The 23,296-nt window shown below is 39.9% G+C and overlaps 3 protein-coding genes across 3 annotated transcripts in view; 1 reads left to right on the forward strand and 2 right to left on the reverse strand.

Moving 5' to 3' along the window:
• Window positions 1-73: 73 nt before the first annotated feature.
• Window positions 74-2,467, forward strand: LOC117263184 (uncharacterized). The gene is made up of 2 exons (XM_033636366.2): window positions 74-288; window positions 836-2,467. The coding sequence occupies exons 1-2, from the start codon at window positions 235-237 to the stop codon at window positions 1,517-1,519; spliced, it is 738 nt and encodes a 245-aa protein (XP_033492257.1). The 5' UTR covers window positions 74-234; the 3' UTR covers window positions 1,520-2,467.
• Window positions 2,340-10,468, reverse strand: anxa14 (annexin A14). Its single transcript, XM_033636363.2, has 13 exons — window positions 10,336-10,468; window positions 9,959-9,998; window positions 9,230-9,326; window positions 8,994-9,082; window positions 6,714-6,827; window positions 6,502-6,592; window positions 6,298-6,377; window positions 6,038-6,076; window positions 4,785-4,875; window positions 4,558-4,653; window positions 4,416-4,471; window positions 2,887-2,994; window positions 2,340-2,741 (listed from the first exon to the last, which is right to left on the reverse strand). The coding sequence occupies exons 2-13, from the start codon at window positions 9,983-9,985 to the stop codon at window positions 2,682-2,684; spliced, it is 948 nt and encodes a 315-aa protein (XP_033492254.1). The 5' UTR covers window positions 9,986-9,998; window positions 10,336-10,468; the 3' UTR covers window positions 2,340-2,681.
• Window positions 10,469-14,234: 3,766 nt separating this feature from the next.
• crybg2 (crystallin beta-gamma domain containing 2) overlaps window positions 14,235-23,296 on the reverse strand; it is a 68,550-nt gene continuing 59,488 nt past the window's right edge. Inside the window, exons 14-24 of the mRNA XM_033636917.2 lie at window positions 22,600-22,726; window positions 21,431-21,588; window positions 21,208-21,334; window positions 21,085-21,117; window positions 18,919-19,031; window positions 18,606-18,735; window positions 18,381-18,520; window positions 17,969-18,092; window positions 16,462-16,620; window positions 16,184-16,343; window positions 14,235-15,289 (exon numbers count right to left, since the gene is read on the reverse strand). Of these exons, the coding sequence (XP_033492808.2) occupies window positions 15,201-15,289; window positions 16,184-16,343; window positions 16,462-16,620; window positions 17,969-18,092; window positions 18,381-18,520; window positions 18,606-18,735; window positions 18,919-19,031; window positions 21,085-21,117; window positions 21,208-21,334; window positions 21,431-21,588; window positions 22,600-22,726 (1,360 nt within the window). The 3' untranslated portion in view covers window positions 14,235-15,200. The remainder of the gene's footprint in view (window positions 15,290-16,183; window positions 16,344-16,461; window positions 16,621-17,968; window positions 18,093-18,380; window positions 18,521-18,605; window positions 18,736-18,918; window positions 19,032-21,084; window positions 21,118-21,207; window positions 21,335-21,430; window positions 21,589-22,599; window positions 22,727-23,296) is intronic.

The raw sequence follows: 23,296 nt of genomic DNA on the forward strand, positions 1-23,296 counted from the left end.
GGTCATACCCTTCTGTACGTCATCAATTTACACCTACCCCTCCTGAAACGTGATATTTTTGTATAAAAGCAAGAACAAAAAGTTTCATCTCAGTTTCCCCAGAGGAAAGTAGGAGTAGACCAGGTCACGGTGAGGGAGCTTACACTGCACTAAAACACATCAGCCTGCCGTCTGTGCAACAGGACATTTTCAGGAATATTTCTGGTGCATCTTTCCTCCTCTTGGCTCTCCACCATGAAGATATTGGCTCTGGGATTTTGCATACTGGCTCTGCTGGCACTAGCCAAGGTAACTACTTATAAACTATGTTTTTTGTTTGTTTGTTTGTTTTGTTTTGGAATTTTGCACGTAACCAAATTTGGCCAACAAACAACCCATAGCCAGCCCACACATAGACAACAAATGCCCTGAAAACTTTGGCAAAGTCAGTGTGGCTGAGTCAGCCTACCAATTTGTTCTACTGTCCTGAAAAGGTAGAATACATCTTCCATGTAATTTAATAGTTCTTGTACAGCCACCATGCTTATTATACTGCTATCACGTTTTGTAAAACTGTACTTATCCATAAGTGCTGATGGAATACATAACAGGTTAACAAAGGGGCAAATTAATCTCACATTTAGTTAATTTACCATCATGTCCCTACAGGACAAGACAACACTACAGTTTAAAACAAGTTAAAAAAAAACACATAAGCTCTGATGCAACAACTTGGGTAATTCATGTTCATAGAGAGGGGGAAGCTTTGGGAAATATCGTTGGTGGTGTTGGTACACACTGTAGTTTTTGTTTCTCTCATTGATTCAAATGATTTTTCCTATTTATTCCCATCCAGGCCACAACTACCGCCGTCGCCTCAACCGCCACTACTGCGTCTGCTACAGCTGTCACCCCAACCATGTCTACAACTGTGGCCCCAGCCACGTCTACGACTGTGGCCCCAACCACGTCTACAACTGAGGCCCTAACCACGTCTACAACTGTTGCCCCGACCACGTCTACAACTGTGGCCCCAACCACGTCTACGACTGTTGCCCCAACCACGTCTACGACTGTTGCCCCAACCACGTCTACAACTGTGGCCCCAACCACGTCTACGACTGTTGCCCCAACCACGTCTATGACTGTTGCTCCGACCACGTCTACAACTTTGGCGTCAACCACGTCTACGACTGTTGCCCCGACCACGTCTACAACTGTGGCCCCAACCACTCCTACAAGTGTTGCTCCAACCGCCTCTACAACTGTCGCCCCGACCAAATCTACAGCTGTTGCCCCAACCAACACGAGTGATATGACCACCCCTCCACCGAAGACTACAACCACTTCCCCAGCCACAACAACCACATCTGCGAACACCACCAGCTCACATATTACTGCGACTCCTACGATCAACCTGACCACCACCACAAGTACAACCACCTTGACAACAACAACCACCACACACAACGGAGGCTCAAGCTTTAAAGCTTCTCTGCTGTTTTCTGTTGTGCCATTGATGCTCTACACACTCTGCTGAAGAGCTGAAAAACTCGCCTAAAGGATTAAGACTCTTGTTCCTTAATGTGCTAATGTTTCTGGAAATAAATGTAGGTGGAGTTGGACTAACTTTAATCCAAAGAAAGAACTGAAGGATGGAATAAAATCTGTGTACAGTACAGTATGTATATTCCAGATTGTTCTTAAATTATTGTAATTATGTATATGAATGAATTTGAGGTATTTGTTCAGTTTGCAGATTAGTATAATCTTGTCATGTAGATCTGAACTCAGAGGAAGTATTACTTAAGTACTTAAGTCCTGCATTAAAAATGTCACTCACGTAAAAGTATGTAAGTTGAATCAGGAAAATGTATTTAAGTATGAAAATGAAAGTACCATAAAATGTTTTTGCATGAAAAATGACAAAATAGATTTTAATTGATTTTCCACTTAAGCAACTAATTGTCATAGCTGCATTTGTGGTTTGTTTTATATGGTTTGTGCAGAAAAAAATCTTAATATGTAAAGTGGAGAGTTACCAGATAACTGTAGTGGTGTTAAGAGGACAATATTTTCTTGTGAAGTGTAGTAGATTAGAAGTAGAAAAAGTAGAAAGTGACATGAGTTTAATATAAAGGTATCTCAAATTTGTAATTACTGTAAATACAGACTTCCTCTACTGGCATCAGGAATAACTTGTAAATAAGGAAGTGATGTGACGAATAAAGCTACTAATATATGTGTGGCAGAACTCTCTATTTCAGTGTTTAGTGAGTTAGTTTGAACTGTGATTGTTGCGCTGTCTGTATACACACATACTCATATATTAAACTAAAATTATAACATTAACAAAAAAGGAAAAAAAAGAGTGTCATTCTTTATTTATAAACACTATTTGAAAAAAAAACACTGTCTGTTACATCAGCATGAAGAGGAAGTACTGTGGCAGATACATAAAGTAATAAAAACAAATAACCAAACCGCACTCATAAAGTATCAAACTTGTTTTGTCACATTTAGTTGCGTGTATTTGAATAAGTCATTAAAACACAGGCACGGCATTCAATCAAATTACATCCCATAGAACGTCATAAGTACCAAGTTCATTTTTACATTACCATACACAGAGTGATTCAGGAGAGAAAAGGAACTATATAAATGAATAGGAAGTGTAGCTAGTCAAAATGTGTAGACGTTGTTTAATCTTCAGATCGACAGATGGCCAGCAGAGCCTGTAGATGGTTTCCTTTGAACTGTTTCTGTTGGGAAAAATTAAAGTTCACATGTCAAAATGCCCTTAAAATAATAACATAAAAAACAGACCATCATAAAAGTGCATAAAAGCTTGTGCATGTATTTCAAGGTGCTATACATAGCACAGTATTATGTATGTGTGTGACCCACCTGTAGAGCAGTGTAGAGGGAAGTGCCTGTTAACTTGAGGTAGGCAGCTCGGATACACAGCAGATCATCCTCAGAGTGAGACACCATGATCCCCTGCATTATTGATGTCTGAAAGAGTGAAATGTTTTGTGCATGAACTGTTACAATCTCTGACATGAGGATATTTTCTATACGTGTGAAATGTTCATTATATTACACACAGGATTGCCTTCAGCGGACTTCAATTCAATACAGTTTTATTTAAATAAAGCCCAATATCACAAATCACAATTTGCCTCAGAGGGCTTTACAGCATACGACATCCCTCTGTCCTTTGGACCCTCACAGCAGATAAGGAAAAACTCCCCCAAAAAGCCCTTTAACGGGGAAAAACCCTTTTACTATTGGTCATTTTTGCATATCTGTAAACTAGAAATTAGCTGTTTTTACGGTCTTGGCAGAGGCAAAAGGCAAAGGAAAATATGAAGGCTATCAGCACGGTTTATAGCCGACACAAGAAACCTTAAAGTAGCTGTTAAAATACATACTGTATATCAGACAACAATAACGTCTGGTATCATCATATGTCTTAATGAATATTTTTATTACTGTGAATTGAAAAAGGATATCTTTAACAAGAAAAAATAAAGTTCAATTTCCCTTAATTACAAGTAAGTGGTTTATGTGTTAGACATATTAAAACGTAATCAGGACATTTTATACTCTTTCTTATATTCTGTCTCATATACAATGTTATAATGCCCGATGTTTATATAAAATGTGGTTTTATATATTTGAAAAGTTTCAAATAATAGGGCAAACTTATGTAAAAGATATTTTTTGGACTTTGGCTACAAGATAACTTCAGGTAAGGACAGATTTATTTACATTGTCATCTCGTCCAGGCACACTACTGCAAGTTTTTACATTGCGTAGCCTAAACTGCGACATGCTAACGCCAGGGAAACATGTAACCTTGGTTGCAGATCATATTTGATCATATTCTTGCTGAAACATGTCCAGCTGTTTTTTTTAGGCTTTCACTGGTGATATTTTACAGGAAACAGTGCTGCTATATGCAGTCATTCTCTGGCTGCAAGTACATTGCTACGTATAGCTACATGCTAATATCAGGGAAACATGTAACCTTGGTTGCAGACGTCAGATCATATTTTAGACCATATTCTTGCTGAAACATGTCCAGTTGTTTTTTAAGGCTTTCACTGGTGATTTTTTACAGGAGACAGTGCTGCTATAGGCAGTCATTCTCTGGCTGCAAGTACATTGCTACGTATAGCTACATGCTAACGTCAGGGAAACGTGTATTTTTGGTTGCCGATGTTGTCAAATTCTCCCCGATTTCGGATCATAATATTGCTGGAACTTGTCTGGTTGTGTTTAAAAGCTTCTATTGGTGATTTTTCATGGTAGGAAGTGCAGCATTTCTCATGTCACTTCATCCATCCATCAGTCAGTAACAGCAGTTTGATAATTTTTCAGCTAACATAAATCACTAAAATAAAAGACAGTTGATGACAGCATCTTCTTACCTTTGTGTCAGCTAGTCTTTTGGCAAGGTAGGCATACGGGTTTTCAATGCACTGTACTGTCAGGACATACAGAAATATTAGTGACTAATCAACATGGACAGTCCATACCTATCACTCATGCAGCATTTCATACAATATTTACCTAAAACTTTCAAACCCAGTCGAAAGTCTCCTGAAAACCTTTTCTCCACAGTCTGATCCACCATCTGTCCACTCTCCAGCTCCAGTCCCATCAGTACTGTCAACATACAGTAACATACAAGGTCAGAGGAATAAATCTTTGCATATTAAAACTATAAAGACATTCTAACACACAGAGACAAATGTGCAAGAACGACTGTATGTCAGAAAAATATATGACAGGCTCACCTTTCTTGAGATGGTCTGAGTCTCTGGAGGTCAGTATGTCAATCCACGGTTTTGCTTCTGCTTTTTTCCCGTTCAGTGATGCGTAGAGAGCCTGGAAGAATAAAAACAATAAAAAAAGTCACAGATCTCAGAAATGTATGGCTTACAACCACTACGCTCTACACAAGGGCTGCTGGATTACAAGGAAATAGCCTAATTTATTCTTTGGTAGTTTAGTGGTATGTCTGATTTTCATACACTGCCAACCAAAATGATTAATGCTCTGGCAAATTCATTTTAGATGTCATATTTTCCTGTGCAGGAACAACCCTTTTTACAAGGTTTACCATGATTTGGAACAGTATGTCTGCTTCATCATATTAAAGGAGCTGTATGCGACATTTAGAGCATATCTATGATTCAGAGTCAGAGCCGGGATTGTCTACACATGGCTCTCAACATGGAGCTGTCTAAATCGGCTAGTAGCTAACTACGCTAACAATGACAACAGTGCTAACAATGGGGACAAAGGTAACCTGGGGGGGAACCGGGATCAGGGTCAGGACTGTGTTCAGTGCTAACAATTTAGCAACTTTTTTTGCTAGATATGGCGCTTCTGAAACCCCTTTAGTGCCTTTTTAAAAAAAAAAAAAAAAAGTGGCTAGCAACATGTCTACCAACTTCTTGAATAGACTATAACTCCTCTCCTTAAAGGAGCTGGCAGTATTTCTCAGCAAATGTACACTAATACAGCTCTCTGGAGTGACTATCTTCAGTGGGCGGGACAGAGCAGCAGCACATTCAGTCGACCAATCATCAGCCAGACTGACATGTGAATGAGCTGTGAATGTGTGCATCTAATGACCAATCACCAATCCCCATTGTTTGTCTTCTAAAAGCTGTAGGTTTGATTTTGTTTTGTCAAAACAGACGCAGCTAACAATTTATTTCAGTGCACGATCACCTCTCTATTCATGATACTTCAATTATAACAACAGCAATAGTGCTGACAGAGCTAAAGGTGTTAACGTGGGGAGGGACCCGGAGGGTAACTGTACGGTAACTTGGGTAGGGACGACATTATCAGCACTAACCTCCATCGGACTTACATGCACTAACAAGCACGTATGGCTGGACCATCTACCACAACAAAGAACAAAGAAACTCGAATTACAATGTCACATACATCTCCTTTAAAATAAAATACTGAAAGCTGTCCCTTACATCGCCTAGACCACAATGTTTGTGTATAAGAGTATCATGGAGAATAATACCTCAATATCTCTTCGAACTCCACAAGCAACATCTTCTTTCTATTGGGAAAAAGGAGCGAGACACTGCAATTTCAAGGTCATGTTTAAATTAAATAATCTCATAATAGCAAACATAAAAAGTGATCAGTATTCTCTAATGTTTCAGAGGAAACTATCAATCAATGCCCACTACTGAAGCTTAACTGATTGTCTCTAACAGTATTAAGGCTGATAATTATGAGGTTAAAGGTGATGGCAAAGAAAATAAATGATCAAATTACATTCAACAAAGCCACAACAAGCTTAGCAAAGTCTCCACTGGTTTCTCCTATCAGTTCATTCTCCAGGTCCTTTTTATACACTGAAAATGGAGGCAAACAAACAATATAACAAATATTAGGACACCAGAGATGATGGATTATGGGTTTGAATATCCACAAGAACCAGCCAAAACATTTGCTGGAAAGGAAAGTAGTGTTACTTACATTGTCTGTATGCAGCACTGATTTCTCGAAGCTGCTTTCCAGATCGCGTACACAGGATCTCCAGTAGTGTTTCCTCATCTGAGCCTAAACCCTGCACACACACACACACCACATACTGTATATATATCCTAGGAAAATCTTTGCCTCCTCCTAAAAACACTAACCCTAAGGCACCCAAAAATATTTATACAAAAACACAAACACCTACTCACCACCATGGCCTGTTGCAGGCGGTAAGCTTCATGCTGCAGAGGAGGCATCAGCAGTTCCAGCAGCAGATTCTCCAGATCTCCAGACAGAGCTTTCTTCAGACCAACTGCCAGGTCCTGCCACAACGTCAGAGTAAACATGGATGTTTTCACATATCTTAGACATTGTCTCTGGTTTCCTCTGTTGACTTTCAATGCAGCAGATTAGAAGAAAATCTCTGAGTTACTGTAGGTCTTATGTTGGCAGCTTGAAAGGGAATTATACTATACAATACCACAATTTCTTTTAAAAACAAAACAAAAACCCTCTGTTACAACTTACAAGTAAAAGCCCTATATACAAAATCTTGTTAAGTAAAAGTACATGAGTGTGATGCATTAATGTGTAAGCATAAAAGCTACTAAAGGTGGGGCTAATGATTATATTTCTTAAATACTGCTAGATAGCTTTATACATAGTAACACATCATAATGTATTTGTTTATTTAAATATTTTTAATAATAATCTAAATCTGCAGAGTAGCCTTGCTTGTAACTAATGTTGATGAAAAATGTACTGAAGTAGAAAGTACAATATTGGTTTCCAAAATATAGGAAACCAATAAGTAATCAGAAAATTCAAAACACTCAAGTAAAGTACAAGTACCTCAAATTATACTAAAGTACAGTACTTAAATTAAAGTGCATTCACCACCACGTATGGATGTGAAGTGTCAGGGGCCTCCTGGCCTCTACCTGCAAAATATCTCTCAAATGGACAAATACTGACCAGAAGCAACTCGAAATGACCCCCAAAAGACACAAAATGACCTTAAAGAGACACAAAATGACCCCCAAAAGACACATTACCTTATAGAGACACAAAATGACCCCCAAAAGACACATTACCTTAAAGGGACACAAAATTACCCCCAAGAGACACAAAATTACCTTAAAGAGACACAAAATTGCCTTAAAGAGACACAAAATATCCCCAAAAGACACAAAATTGCCTTAAAGAGTCACAAAATTGCCTTAAAGAGACACAAAATTGCCTTAAAAAGACACAAAATTACCCCCAAAAGACACAAAATTGCCTTAAAGAGTCACAAAATTGCCTTAAAGAGACACAAAATTGCCTTAAAAAGACACAAAATTACCCTCAAAAGACACAAAATTGCCTTAAAGAGTCACAAAATTGCCTTAAAGAGACACAAAATTGCCTTAAAAAGACACAAAATTACCCTCAAAAGACACAAAATTGCCTTAAAGAGACACAAAATGAATTGAACGAAGAGCCAAATGACCACAAAGAGACACAAAACCACAAAAAATCTATTACAACTACAAAGAGATGCAAAACCACCACAAAGTATGTGTGTCTTGCTCCTAGAGATGGCAGGGCCCTCATTTTTGAAAACAGAAAACTTTGCCATCACTTTTTGTCTTTGACAAGTGGTCGCGGTGTAAGCGCAATAATATGTACTCGGGTGGTAGTTGCCATGTGCAAATTACTTAATCCTGTGCATCTCAGTTCTGTCTTGCCTCTTGTTATCTGTCAGTAAACAATGGAACTGCTGCGCAGACAAATTGTGATTTTTAGCTAGTGTTATTTTATTTTTTCAAGCCTACTTTTGGGGATTTTTTCACCTTTATTGGACAGCTGATGGTAAAGAGGCAGATCTGAAACGGGTGAGAAAGGTAAGCTGGTTACCTCCCAGCTATTTCACTTTAATCTATTTCATTCATGTTAAAAATGTTCTAACCTATTCAGTATTACTCAGATTCTGTTTATGTTTTTCAGACTTCCCAAAGACCCTCTGGCAGTCTGTAAGAAGCAGCTGAAAAGAGATCCCTGGCTGTTTTACCACAAGTGTCAATGTGAAACAATGTGTCTACTGATCCTATCACCTCCACGTGTAAAAGAAATACCTCTAGGGGAAAGAAAAGTGACAAACTGCCATGTTTTTTGTACTGCTAAGAAACAGTAAATGTCTTCGCAGTTTATAACCCTACAGTATCAGATTCATTCTCTACCTCACTGTGAGTGACAGTACTTTAGTTTAGACTGCTCATGCTACTCCCTCTCCAAACAAAGGTGTGTTCATATCCCTTAAGACTGTTTAAATAATATTTGAACAGCAAACACTTGGGAGTTACAGATGAGCAAGCACACATTTGCAACATCCTTATCGTCATTGCAACGCTACATTCTTTTGTATTGCATAACATGGATTATTTAAGGAATATTTTACATCAGGGGCTGCTGAGGCTTTGATACCTTTGATACATTTGTTTCCGTACCTTTTGTGTAATTTCTTCAAAGGTGTTGGCGATCACTTGTCTCTGAGCGTTGGTCCTATTGGTCAGGATTCTCACCAGAGTCACCGCATCTGCGCAAAGGTACATGTCATGATACAATATTTAACAATAGGGAGAGGAGTTTTAATAGGCAAAAGAAAAGTTGGACTGTGTACATAATCCAACATTGCTTGTCAATATCGCCACTCTGGCTTTAAAAACCAGTTTGAATCTACTACCTTTCTTCTCCAGCGCTGCCTGGATCTCCATGGCATCACGGTCAGGGTGGAAATTGGAGAATGGTCGCACCGTTCCAAGGGTGCCCCAACACATCTCCTACATAATCAATAGTGAGAGTGAGAAACAAGAAATTGGGTAAGCCAAAACCATACTGCAAAGTCTGAAAGACGATTACGCAAAACCCTGACACTGGACACAGATCCTGTCTGTTTAAAAATATATTTAAAAAATGTGATAAGTGAGTGACAGGTAACAAGCAGAATAGGTGACAACAGAAGAAACAAGATGATGATTTACGCGGACATACCCTGTAGGCGCTGGCAGAAGATGAGCAAAGATACATGTCAGTTTTCATCATGTTTGAATGTCAAGAATGTCAAATATTCTTTACTCCTATTATAACTAGTGGGGGTAGCTTGGAAAATTACAAGGTTGGAGAAATAGTTAGACAGCAGGACTATTTTTCAGTAGGAGCCACAGTCTTGTCTGGCTATGTCTTTTACATCACATTTGACAGGAGATCAGATCATCAGCTCCTTATTAACTCAACTTTCTTTACATTAAAAAGCAACTGGAGACATTTGTTCACAGTGCAGCATTCCAGCGTGATTGAAGGCATAGTGGCTAATGTTACAAGGTATGCAGATAATCAGAGAACACAAGACAGTAGATTACATTATCTGCAAATGTGGAGTCCTGGTAAACAGGGCAAGAAAAAGTCCACTTACATAAGATTTGAAGTACTCAGGGTCCATGGCTTTGTTTTAACTGTGGGAAAGAATGGGAGTCAATGGTCCAAACATAAGCAGAAATATACAGTAAATGACATTACATAGAAAGATAAATGAGCACAGTATAAAAATAGAATTAAATCCAAAATGGTGGTTTGCATAGTGGGAAAAATTTAAGTACCCTTATTCCAAATTTGGGTTCTTGTTTAATTAATCCCATGATATAAGTTTACTCATGACTTGTACTTATCTAAACAAAATAGTTTAAAACTTGAAGTGTTATCTATGAGAGACTAAGATACCTGACATGCCAGAGCAGACACCTGAGAGAACATTTTCTTACAGAATCTTTAAAGAATGCTCACTTTTCTTACCTGTAACCGAGCTCTGTGTCAGCTAAGGACGGTGTGTAGATAGGAGGGTTTTTTTTTTACAATCTCCTGTAATCAGCCCTGCATCTCAGTCACACCCTCACTGTGTCTCACCTGCTGCAGTTCACCCACCTGACTGTTGATCACACAGCTGACCAATCGGTGCTCAGCACCTTCACCGCTTTGTCAACACCATTGGTCTGTAGAAATAAGGCAACAACCCACTTGTGAAAAAACTAACATTCTGTGCGGGAGAGGAATCCAGACAGGCAGGTTTGTCTACAGGTGGCCTTTGTAGTAAAATGACCACAAGCTCTAGATTTTGTGACTGATGTGGTGGGAAATGTGAGGAATTATTGTTGTCTTGGGCTACACAATTTTTCCCCTTCTTTGAATATTTTTTTTAGTTTTGAGGATTTCAAGTAACAGCACTGAAATTTAACAACTTGTCTCCAAGATGGGGCAGATATCCTATAAACAAACCCACCAGGCAACATGCCAGTCATCTCCGCGAGTTAGTGAGGGGCAAACTGTGGTGCCAGAGTAAAACAGATCTTCCTAAAATCTGGTGTGCTCATGGGTTATAACCTGATTGTCTTTCAGCTTCAAAACCTGAAAACTGAATTGTGTCACAGAGGAAACAAAAGCACCTGCATTTGTGGCTGCTGGTGATAATGATCTGACCTGCCCTTTTCTCTCAGTCAAAAGAAGGACAGAGGGTCTCGAGAAAGAGCGAGACAAAGACAGACATATCAAGTTCACTTTCAAACTCAGCAGCCACAAGTCACATCACAGATAATTTAAGAAATCGCTTCTCACAAAAATCCAGTAGAACACTAATAAGGTCATTTCTAACAGGAAACAAAGTTATACCTGAACATGATGAAACCATTAAACAAATGTTTTGAACTCTCTGATCCTCTGTGCTGCTCCACTTCTACCTGCTGTTCACCTGCAGAGTGCAAAGTAATATGAGACCTGTGTGGTTAATACAAACAAAGATGATCAACAGCAGGCTCTTAATGTTAACCTAATATGTGCTGTCCATTTGAAACAAAAACAGCACAATAAAAAAAGTTTTAGAAGAAAATGTGAATACAAATTAAGTTTCAGTTTGAACACTGAATGAAGTTGAAGTGTCACTTTAAGTGGAGGTGCAGTCATTTGAAGAGTATTAGATAAAAACAGTTGAACTGTAAGCTGATGTGTAACCACTGAAAGTAGATGAAGTGTTATTGGAAGAGTAAAAGATGAAAGCAGCTGAAATGTCTGTTGTTGTGTAACCAATGAAAGCAATAGGACTGTCAGTTGAAGAGTAAGGCTGAGTGTCCACATTGCATTTTTTTCTGAGCACCAGCATCTTTTTTCAGTTCTTCCCCCGTGAGGAGACAGTGTATGTAGAGTAAGAGCACTGCACCTGGTGTCTTCTTTCCGAGTGCTCCAATTATTTTTGTGCGGCCACTCTAGGAGCTTCTAGTTGAAAATCTCTGCAATTTTCAGAAAGGCCTTTACTGTCTATTCTGAGCTTTATGATCTGTCAGTCAGACACTATCATGGTATTAAGGTAGTGTTATTTATGAAGTTTATGAAGTCTTCATCAAAATAAGCACTCAGTGGTGCTATAAGGTATTTCCCAGCACTTTTCCCCCAGAGAAAAACACTACATGGCCCTATATTGTAAAAGCAGTTGAAGTGTCAGTCGATGTGTAACAACTGAAAGCAGTTGAACTGTCATGTGAAGAGTAAGAGATAAAAGCAGCTGAAATTACAGTTGATGTCTTAATAGTAAACGTAGTTGAAATTTCAGCTGAGGAATAAAAGTCATTTATTTTTCATGATTCTCTTGTGTGAGAGATGAAAACACAACAGTTGAAATGTCAGAGAACATGAAGTGTAAAGTAATGAAACGGTTAAATTCAAATGAGCATTTTGTTTGTTATGCAGTTATTAGTATCTTTCCTCTTTTGGTCATTCATTACGGTTGTATACCGCGTACCACCTCAGAAAATATTAGGCTCTCTGAGTACCACCACTATGACCGACATTCAGATACAGTAGCATAAGCCTAACCTGTTCAGCTATGGACAGTTGAAGCAAGTTTATTCTTAATTAGAAGATTATTAATTGTTGACTGTTGTCAGCCACAGCAACCCTGTACAAAGAGTTAGTATAAAGCTGACACTTCTTCCACACAACTCTCTCACAACACAAGGGCAAGCCCCATATCAGGTGCTGTGAAGACTTCACTGCCGCTGCTGAAGTAGCCAGTAGTACTTGCGCTCAGTTCATTGTTGTCCACTTCAGTTTCAACAGGGCTGCTCTAGATGGCTCCTCCTAAACTGCACTTCTCTTCTTCTAGTTCCTGTTTGAGCCAGGATTGTATTGTTTTTTAAATGAATGTATGCGCATGCTATGTTCATGAATGTGACAACTTAGCAGGAAATATTACAGGCAAGGCAAAACTTATCTTAAATTACATTTCAGGGACTCACAGTTTAAGTATTTTCATTCCATATGTAAGTACCATCGTATTTTTATAGGGTTATACATATATACACACACCGATCAGCCAAAACATTAAAACCACTGACAGATGACATGAACAACACTGACCATGTCGTTACATTACAATGTTCTGTTGGGAAACCTTGGGCTCTGACATTCCTGTGGATGCCTCCAGACCCCATTATGGCAGCGACACTCCCCAGTAGCAGTGGCCGCCCAGCAGGACAGTGTGTCATGCCACACCACAAAAACTGCTCAGGAGTGGCCCGAGGAACGTGACAAGGAGCTCAAGGTGTTGTCCTGGCCTTCAAATTCCCCATATACCCATCTGATCAAACATCTGTGGGACATGCTGATACTCCACCTCACAACTCACAGGACTCAGAAGATCTGAAGCTAACGCCCTGGTGCCAGACACCAAGGGACACTCTCCAGAGGTCCTGTGCTCATGCCTTAACAGATCAGAGCCAAGTCCTGTCCAAGGAGGACCCATCCTGGATCAGGGGTACCTCTGGAGTACCAGCACGTCCATGAAATGTTCGATCAGGTTGGAATCTAGGGTATTTGGAGGCCAGGTCGACACCTTGAGCCCCTTTTCCCATTCCTGCGGTCATTCCTGAGCAGTTTTTGTGATGTGGTATGACGCATTGTCCTGCTGCGGGGGCACTGCCATCGATAAGTGCCGTTGACATGAGGGAGTCACCTGGTCTGCAATGGTGTTCGGGTGGGTGGAGCACATCAGGTAGCATTTACATGAACGCCAGGACCCAAGGTTTCCCAGCAGAACACTGCACTGTAACAAGATGATCAATGTTATTCACTTCACCTTCCAGTGCTTTTAATGTTTTGGCTGATCGGTGTATATAAATGTACATATGGTTAATATTTAGAAGATTTCTCTGTGTATCACCAGGGGTTTGAGAATGAGTGAGAATAAGTGAATTATTTGTAATACTGTATTGATAAAACCATTAGTGGTTGTTCTTGATTTTGTGCTGTGCTCTTCTTGTTGGCTTGGTGCATTGCAGAAAGCCATTATCTATAGAAATACAATTCAGTTTCCCTGTCTGTTTGAACCCCGAGTGCAAACTGAATAGATGAAAGTCTGAATGGATGAATGCAGGGAAGGCAGGTATGAATGGAAGAAAGCCTGGGTAAACATTTGAAGTAAATGAATGAACAAAATAGTCCATTAAAGCCAAAGCCAGAATTACATCAACAAAAGTAGTTTAGTGCTCCTCAGATATTCTCACATCCAGTTTTTCTTGATCAGTACAGAGAGGAAACATGTGATCAGGGCTGATCAGTGCTGTATACAAAGACAGAAAAAGAGCTGAACATAGATGTGACCCCTTTGATTTTAATGTTTTGTAATTCACAAACACAAATCAGTCAGCTTTGTTTTATGTAACAAGTTTTATTTGTATTAATATTTCAAAACCACTCCCTCTTACATAACATCTGACATCACATCTTTAGTATCAAATATTAACATACAGCTGATGCAGACAACATATTTTTGTGTAACAATAATAACAAAAATACAACAAGAAACGGGGTAATTGAACACACACAACCCATTTCACTGCACTTCACAATGCAATGTGATAAAATGCATGCACAAGTGCAACGTTTCCCCAAAAACAAACTGATACATATAGTACATATAAAAAAATACCTTAAAAAGCATAGCATACATGTTTTTGCACACTACGCATTTGTTTGGCTTCATTTGTCCACTATCTGTATAAAGCACTGGTAGCGACTTGCTGTTCACTCCAGGAAAATCATGTCCAGAAATGAGGTTTGCTCCAATGTAAACAAAGATGTAAAAGCGTTATCGACAGGTGTTTCTACAGTCAGGGGATTTGCATGAGCCTGGTATCATACAAACAGGGAGATTCTAGTTTGAATACTCAAATTGTTGACGAATGATAACATCTGACAGAGGTCAAAGTCAAAGACACTGAATAGGTCTAATCATTAATTCAATTACTGGTCTGTTCTGTCCATGCTGGGTTTGGATACAGTTGTTCAGGACATCATGGAAAATACATTTATTCCTGCTTGGCGAGTCGCGATGAACCCAGCTTTATCTGTCTTGGAGAAAATGGAATAATTTCATGAACAAAAATACAAAACTCTGCAAAGCACTAAACAGTCTGCAGCTTCTCAGTGCTCAGTTGCGTTTTTACATTTGCAATATTCGTATAGTTACATGGATCATGGAGTTTAAAAAAAAGAAATCAGTGGCAGTGGTTCCAAGAATATTTATGGGATATTCTGGAGTTGTAAAGAGAGGCACTGTTGATGCACTCCTGAGGAAAACGTAGCAAAGAGAAACATGAGGTTTTTATAGCAGATTAGAGCAGCTCTATCTCCCACTGTTGGCTTGGCCTCTCTTCGTTCTCTGGCATCATCACCACATGGTCCTTGTCGTAAGTTTTACCACCTGAGGAAAAGGAAAATAGTCATGTTAGTAAATGTTCGAATTCCAGGACAAATTTTGTTAAGGGAGCTTAAATTACTCTTACATCTTAATTTTTAGCAAATTAAGGGAAGCACAGTCTGACACATGCCACATGCAGTCCGTCAATGCCCATGTTTTATTATGCTTTTGCAGACAACAGCCGTCGCCAGAGGCATTATGTTTTCGGGTTGTGCATCCCATTCGGAATTCTCAAGAATGCCTTGAGGACATGTTCTCAAATTTGGCCCAGGCGTCCACTTTGATTTAAGGATGAATTGATTAGATTTTGGTGGTCAAAGGTCAAAGTCACTATGATCTTGAACCTTCTCATAAAGGCGATATCTTTAAGACATTTCTTTAAGCACCCATGTTTTAGAATATGTAGCTTCTTTGCAGCAACATTCATATTTGGATGGTAAATGGTAAAGGGACTTGCACTTGTATAGCCCCTTTCTAGTCCTCTGACCACTCAAAGTGCTTTTTACACTACAGTCACATTCACACCAAGGCGCCACCTGCTACTCAGTTTTAAACACACTCACATTGATGGCACAGCCATCTGAGTCAGTATCTTGCCAAAAGATACTTCAACATCCAGACAGGAAGGGCTGCGGATTGAACTGACAATCTTCTGTGGATGACCCGCTCTACCTCCTAAACCACAGCTGCCCAGGCTTACAGCACCCTGCCCGACCTTGCTAAGCCTCTAAGATCGGAAGTGGTCTTGGCTGGTATGGCCTTAAACATTATTTGAAGCATTGTTAACTGTCATGGTATGTATATGAGTCTGACCAGACATGGATATCAACTGTGACTGCAACTTCACTGGTTCGCAGAGGCATACAATCACCAGGTGATAATTTTAGTTTCTCATACCTTTGACATCCAAGACGCAGCCAGGGAAGGTAAGGCTGGTGATGAGGCCACTCATCTGGGCTGCCCAGGTCTGGATAGGCTGCCGGGTCTCTGTCCACAAAACCACCTTGGCTCCCGGCTCTATGTTGCCCATCACCTGAAGGCTCATGTTCTGGGCCAACTACAGAACACATGATTAGATTAGTACATGATTAGATCAGCTCAATGTAAACACGGTCAGATGACAGGTTCAGATTTTCAAGATGCTGCAGACGGAGAACATTTTAATCATGCATTACCTTGCTCTTGATAAAGCCGTCTTGATAGAACCAGATGTCACTCATGGGCTCCACTTCTGGTGCCACCACCACTCGTCCTGATTTCATCTCTTCCACGCCGCCTTGGACTGACATGAAGTGACCTCTCTCTTTGCTCTTGATGCGGAAATAGCGGCGCTTCTGTGGGAGGCAAAATATCACAATATATTGTCTTACAGAGTCACAGATCAGTGAAGCCATGTCTGTAAATCATTTGGATCATCATTTGGCTTTTCACAGTAGAGTACTTTACATTATTTCCACCCCTTTACGGAGGGGTATGATGGGAAACATGCTTTGTTTTATCATGGGCTGCGGTCGAACAGGGCTTCTCTGCCTAACTGAGTAAAATGACCCATAAGTATCTAAGTGGCAGCTATGATAAGAGCCGGTCGAATACTCTAAATGCTAAAAGGTGCTTCCTTCCTTATCTCCTTTAGCATTGGGTACACTGGACCATCCTTTACAAAAAGAGAGGAGATAACGCTATCGCACAATACCTTGTGGCAGCAACATATAAAATGGCACACCATTTGGCCATTCACAAATGCGAACAATATGCCTTGCATTAATTTACCTTTTTCATACAAAGGATGTATGCTGATAATTATAAGTGGACAGGAGGGTGTGCATGAGCAACCATTCTCTGCGTGACAACCATTTCAATTCATTTTTGTGGCTGGCAGCCTATATTCCTTTTTTTAAATTTCAATTCCAACCTCGGTAATGAAATAATATTTTTCACCAGGCTATTGGAACATTGCAGTTTCACCACAGCTGACCCACATCAATAACATCTGCCGCTGCATAATTATGGAGCCTAGTGTAAGTGTGGTCAGATTCTCTCAGCACTGCAGTGTCTTTTCCTGAGTCCATACGAGTTCCCCTTTCACATCTTTTCTTGACCTAATGATGTTTTCCATCGAGGTCATCAAGGTGTTAAGGAAAGGACATAGGATGGATTTTGGTTTTACTATTTGACTGCAGCCATGGTGTAAATTTGCTGTTGGAGATGTTAATTAAGTGCTGTAAAAGCATAAAACTGCAACTATCACTCTGTTGAACTCACTACACGCCGTCCAAAGCTTGCACTTTGTTGAATGCTCCACTTCGAGCGAATCATCACATTTAAAATCCAATTCGTCTTATTTAGGGTCTACATTTTTTCCCAGCTACTTCATATGGCCTTTTTGTTTCGTTAACCAACAACCAGTTTTATAAAGGGAAGTTCTGGGACTGGTGAAGCCAGCAAATTATAATAGTAGGTTTTCCCTACTTTTGAATATTTTCCATTTAAATGAATGATCTACAACTTTGGTTAATGTTAAAACTTAACATCAGCCCGAAGTCATGCGCTTAACACTGCATTTCACACCGTGTCAGGTAAGAACAATTCACTAGTCATGGCTAGGATGCATATTTTGCCTTTTTAACAATGTACTTTACGACTACGTTAAAAAGCGGTTGTTAAGATGGCTTGTCAACTAACCTGTCTGACTGGGAACATGGAGCCAATAGTCTGTAGTGAGCTAAACTTTGGCCAGTTGGTGATTTCAATTTGTTCCAGTAGGAACTGGCGCCCCCTGTAGTTACTGTGTTCACATATCACCCAACTGCAAAGGAAGAGAGACACAATTAGAGAAGAATTTGGTGCTTAACTATCACATGGAAAGTATTCTTTTGGTTTGTATAACCATGTGTTCCATTGTAACAGCTGACTATCAACAAATGTCCACTATATAAGGTTTAATTGAACTATCTTACTGTCATAAAACGAGGAGAAGCCGCCCCTCAAAGCAAAAAAAGGAAAGCTACTTTATGAAGTGTGTCAATACAACTAAACCTGTGCGAATGCAAGCACACAAAAAGTACAAGGCCAAACAGTCTCCACAAACACGTACCAGCCGCTGTTGACTCTGACAGACAGAATGTGGTTGTTAAAGCCTTCTTCCACCATGCTGGGGATCTCTGTGTCAGTGGTGATCTCTCTGCCCTCCAGACACTCAAGGCCGAACAGAGAGATGGAGGGAACTGAGAATTTCTAGATGGGGGAGAGATGGAGGTTCAGAGCAAGACAAAGTAAAGAATACAGAGCATTTTCTTTATATTTATGAGTGACTCCTCACCATTGGCACGACCTTGACAGAACGGATGACGACATCAGATAGACACCCCATGCTGGTTAAAGAGGGGTAGTCTCCTTCACTTAAGACGTACAAGTTCCCAGAGTACTGTTTGTTCTCGTAGACCACCCAGCTGTAACACACAGAATTATGTTATTGATTCTCTATCAGCTACAACACGTCAACTTTTCAATCCTCCCCAGTCTCATAACTACCCTCACTAGTTTATCATCATATAGATTTTGTGGCTCACCCTTTATGTATTAGTAGTCTTTTAACAAATAATTTTTTTCATTCTTTCTATTTTTACTCTCACCTTCCACCCGACACTCGGCAGGACTTGGTCAGTAATTTTTCTGGTGTGGCTTCCTGGTTGCGGTCGAAGACGTGACAGTCGCCCTGGAAGTCTGGCTCAGAGTACAGTATTATCTAACAGGCAGAGACAGAGGTAAGGAAAGATAAGTGAAAGATCAGATTAACACATTTATAGCCTAAAGACTTTTATTCTTCTGATTATTTTTTGCCTTTTAAGCACTGGATGCAAAAGTGCTACCACTGCAATGTTGCTCTGCCCCATTGGAGGACTTATTACCTCCACCAGCCATAAGCCTGGTGTGTGTGTGTGTGTGTGTGTGTCTGTGTCTGTGTCTGTGTGAGTGTAGTCTGTCCACAGTTGGGTTGCAACAGTATGAGGTTTTCATGGTACAATAACTGTCTCAGAAAATATTGCAGTTTCACAGGATCACAGTATCATCAGTCAGAATGACCCTTAAAGGAACAAAAATAGAAGGGTTATTTCTGGCTGACCAAAGTTTTTTTTTTACTGTAATTGAAGGATGAAGCCATTTTGTTAATGGATGTGTAAAAAACTCTGCCCTTTGAAAATAACGAAATTAAAGGGGAGATTATCCCTCCAGTTCCATTTTTTCCCAATATCGTAGATAAGCAAATGTACATGGTATCATAACTGTCAACTATTATATCACAGTGTACCTTGAAACCGGTATGTCGCTGCAACCCTAGTCTGCAGCTAATCCTGCAAACTTCTTGACCAGTAAGCCTAATAGGTTGCATGCAAAGTTTTGACTGTACACTCAAGGACCTCCTGTGGTTGCGTTGATTCACAATTGATGAAAAACTTGTTTTATTGACTATTTTATACCATCGTTCACTGCTGACTCCTCACTCCTCTGATGCAGGCCACAGTTTGGCCTTTGTAATGGCTCAAAAACTGATTGTAGAATGTAGAAAAGTTTGGATCTTATTTTGAACCAGAGCATCTGCAGAATAATTCCACACCTACTATGTTATCATCCACTAGAGTAGGCATGATACGAGATGAATTAGCCCGTTTTTGTTATTTTCTGCGCCATCTTGGCTCAGGGGGTCAGGAAGGAAAATTTCAGCTGCGACTTGATTTGTTCCGTATGCTGCACAGCGTTGTATCATACCTTTGTAGACTTGAAGATTTTGTTAACTTGGTAATTTTTCCTTGATATTTGTGCTTCTACCATAAGTAAGTCAGTAGGCTATGTAGTTTAATTGTTTCTTTTTTGGTCTTTTTAAATTGTGTTTATTGTTGTTATTTACTACTTTGTTGTGCCGTAACCTACAGAAAAAGTTATGAATGACACGGGTCAAAGATTAGCTGTGTTTTAGTCATTAAAAATACTCTCATCCTCATAATTACATTACATGTATGTTTATCTAGTGTCTGCTGCTCTGTGCATCTTGCCGTGGCTCCACAACAAACAGAAGTGGTGTGTGTTTTTATTAGCTTCTGAAACACACTGCCATGCATCTGCTGAAATAACAACAACTGTCTTAAGTGGCCGGGTGGCTCAGGTGGCTGCCCGGCGGAGATCTGCACTCTACTGAGAGCACTTTTCTAGTTTACCTTATTTTCAGCTGTCATAGGTTAAGTTTTGGTGACTAGTCTATTGATTACAGGTTCTTTTGATCATGCAGTATACTGCACTATTTCTTTATTTCACTTACAACATTTAAATACTCAAGTCCATGTGGAGGACAAATGACAGGATAAATGTCAAGTGCATCAGTTTCCTGAATTGTTTTGTGCCAACAAAGAAGGGATTTTCCCTACATGGAGCAAAGTACGGCTCCAGCACATTATCCAGCTAGTGCCAGAACATTTTAGTTAAAGTTTTGCACAACTGCGTGCTGTGACAGACACAAGACTGAGCAAAGAAATTGAAAACTTAATAGAAATAATTTGGGCTATATCATAGCTTTGAAATTACAAAACCCCATGTCCAGTCCTGTTGGAATTAATGTGCATTTGTTTTAAAAATGCTACCCACTGTATTTTTCTCTTTTCCAAAAGTCAAGTAATGTTTTCTATGAACTTAATATCAAAAAGTCCAGTCTAAGAGTGACATAAAACTGCAGATAAAAATCAATATTAGCCAACAGACTGAGATGCATAAAACAACACAACACTGAGAAAGTCAAGCCAAATTACCTCAGTCCTGGACCTTGCGTTGTCACCCGGAGCCTGAAAGTCAACACAACAAAAATGTCAGCAACATCAGAACATGAACGCACTGATTAAATCAGTATTTAAAGACATCACAGAGGTCCTCACCAACAGGATGGGCTGCACTGAGCAGATGCGAGTGTCCTGAGAGCCCCAGTCAGCACAGTTATTATAGAAACCTTTCTCTAAGATGTACTGGTTACCAGAGAAGTCCACATGGGAGTAGGCTATCCATCTGTAAGGAAGTGGAACAACGACCTGGTTATTACTGTAATACATTCCCACTACACTGAATGATAAAGTAAATGGACTGTAGAATCTATCGACTTACGCCCCGCTGAGTACGTGGATGGAGCGCGTGGAGGTTTTGTACCCAAACAGCTCAACATCAGGAATGGCCTCTGTCACCTCGAAGGTGTTCTCCTCCGACATGCCCTCCTGGTCTTCTTCTGGCTGTTCAAACATCACCATCACGGGGTCCGTCAGGTCCTGCAGGAGAGCATGAAAATTAGTTGACTTGCCTAAATTACACTTAAGCCCCATGTGTATCGAAGGCAGTCTGGGGACATCTACATCTGTCGAAATATATTATTCTGTGTCAGATAACAGTCATTTTTTGACAGTGTGAGATGAGAAATGTGTCTTGTTTGAATGTTAGAATGCAAGAATGGTGAAAACTAGGAAAAAGCTCTTGCTAATTCAAACCATCCATATGGTATATGTTTAAAGGGACAGTTCACCCCAAAATCCAAAATACAGATTTTTCCCTTTTACCTGCAGTGCTATTTATCAGTCTAGATTGTTTTGGTGTGAGCTGCCGAATGTTGGAGATATCGCCCGTAGAGATGTCTGTCTACGCTTGAAAATAATGGAACTAGATGGCACTCGGCTTGTGGTGCTCAAAGTGCCAAAAAATACACTTGGAAAACTGAACAGCAATGTCTCTTTCCATAAATCTAGAGTCGGTTACTCAAGATAATCCACAGACTTTGTTGTGAGCAGTTTCATGTAGGAACTATTTTTTTTCTACTAAACTACACCCGCCAATTGTATCATCACACAGAAAAATGTGTGCATCTTCTGCTAGCTCACCTAGCACCACTATGCTAGCTAACGTTACAGCTCAACAAAGGAGGACGCCATAATGTCACAAGCATAAGCCTCTCATCCATGAGTAGATGCACTCATCCTTCTGCGCAGTGATACTGTTATATTAAGTGGCCTACATGTCCTTGAATTGCTAGAGTCAAGAGGTTGTTTTATCAACTGGAGGTCTGACTGACCATAACCAATGCTCATGAGCAAATTCAAATAAAAACTTAACCTTACAACAACAATGTCATTGATTTAATCGAGGCTGCCTCCACTCACTCAGTCCAAAAACAAAATCTAGTTTGCAAACAGGGTGAGCCACACCTTCCCATTTTATTTGGATTAAAACCTTTTGAATAATTCTTATTAACAAATAATAAGTGCAATGAAATATTCCTTGCAACTTACTGCTCGAATCACCCTTGCGGAGCGCAGCTCAGCGTCATTGCCTCCCCACACTCTCCAGTCCTGGTACTCTCCTTCCTCCAGCAGGTACTGGTGGCCTCGGAAGCCTTCCTTCTCATAGCCCACCCAGCTGCAGCGACAGAGAGATTATTTTGAGCTATGTGACACTGGCTTTCAGAATCAGAATCAGAAATACTTTATTGATCCCCGAGGGGAAATTATTTATGTTACAGGTGCTCCTTGCAAGACAGGAAAGATACATGAAAATATAAGAAATTTAAACAATAGTATTAACAAATATATAGTTAAATAAACAGGAATTATTAACAAACATAAACGTAAATTATATATGTATATATATATATATATATACATATACATATATATATATATTGTAAACAAAATTTACACAAACAGAATATATACAGTCAGGGTGAACGGGGTTATTGCACAAGTTAAATTAAGTTATTGCAGTGTGTGAAAGTCTCAGGGCCACTCAGAGGGAGGAGTTGTACAGTTTGATGGCCACAGGCAGGAATGATTTCCTGTGGCGCTCAGTGGTACATCTTGGTGGTATGAGTCTCCCACTGAAAGTACTCTTGTGCCTGACCAGCACATGGTGGAGTGGGTGTGAGACATTGTCCAAGACAGTTCGTAGCTTAGACAGCATCCTCCTCTCTGACACCACCATCAGAGAGTC

Source organism: Epinephelus lanceolatus, chromosome 16 (assembly GCF_041903045.1).
Source record: "Epinephelus lanceolatus isolate andai-2023 chromosome 16, ASM4190304v1, whole genome shotgun sequence".
NCBI lineage: Eukaryota > Metazoa > Chordata > Actinopteri > Perciformes > Serranidae > Epinephelus > Epinephelus lanceolatus.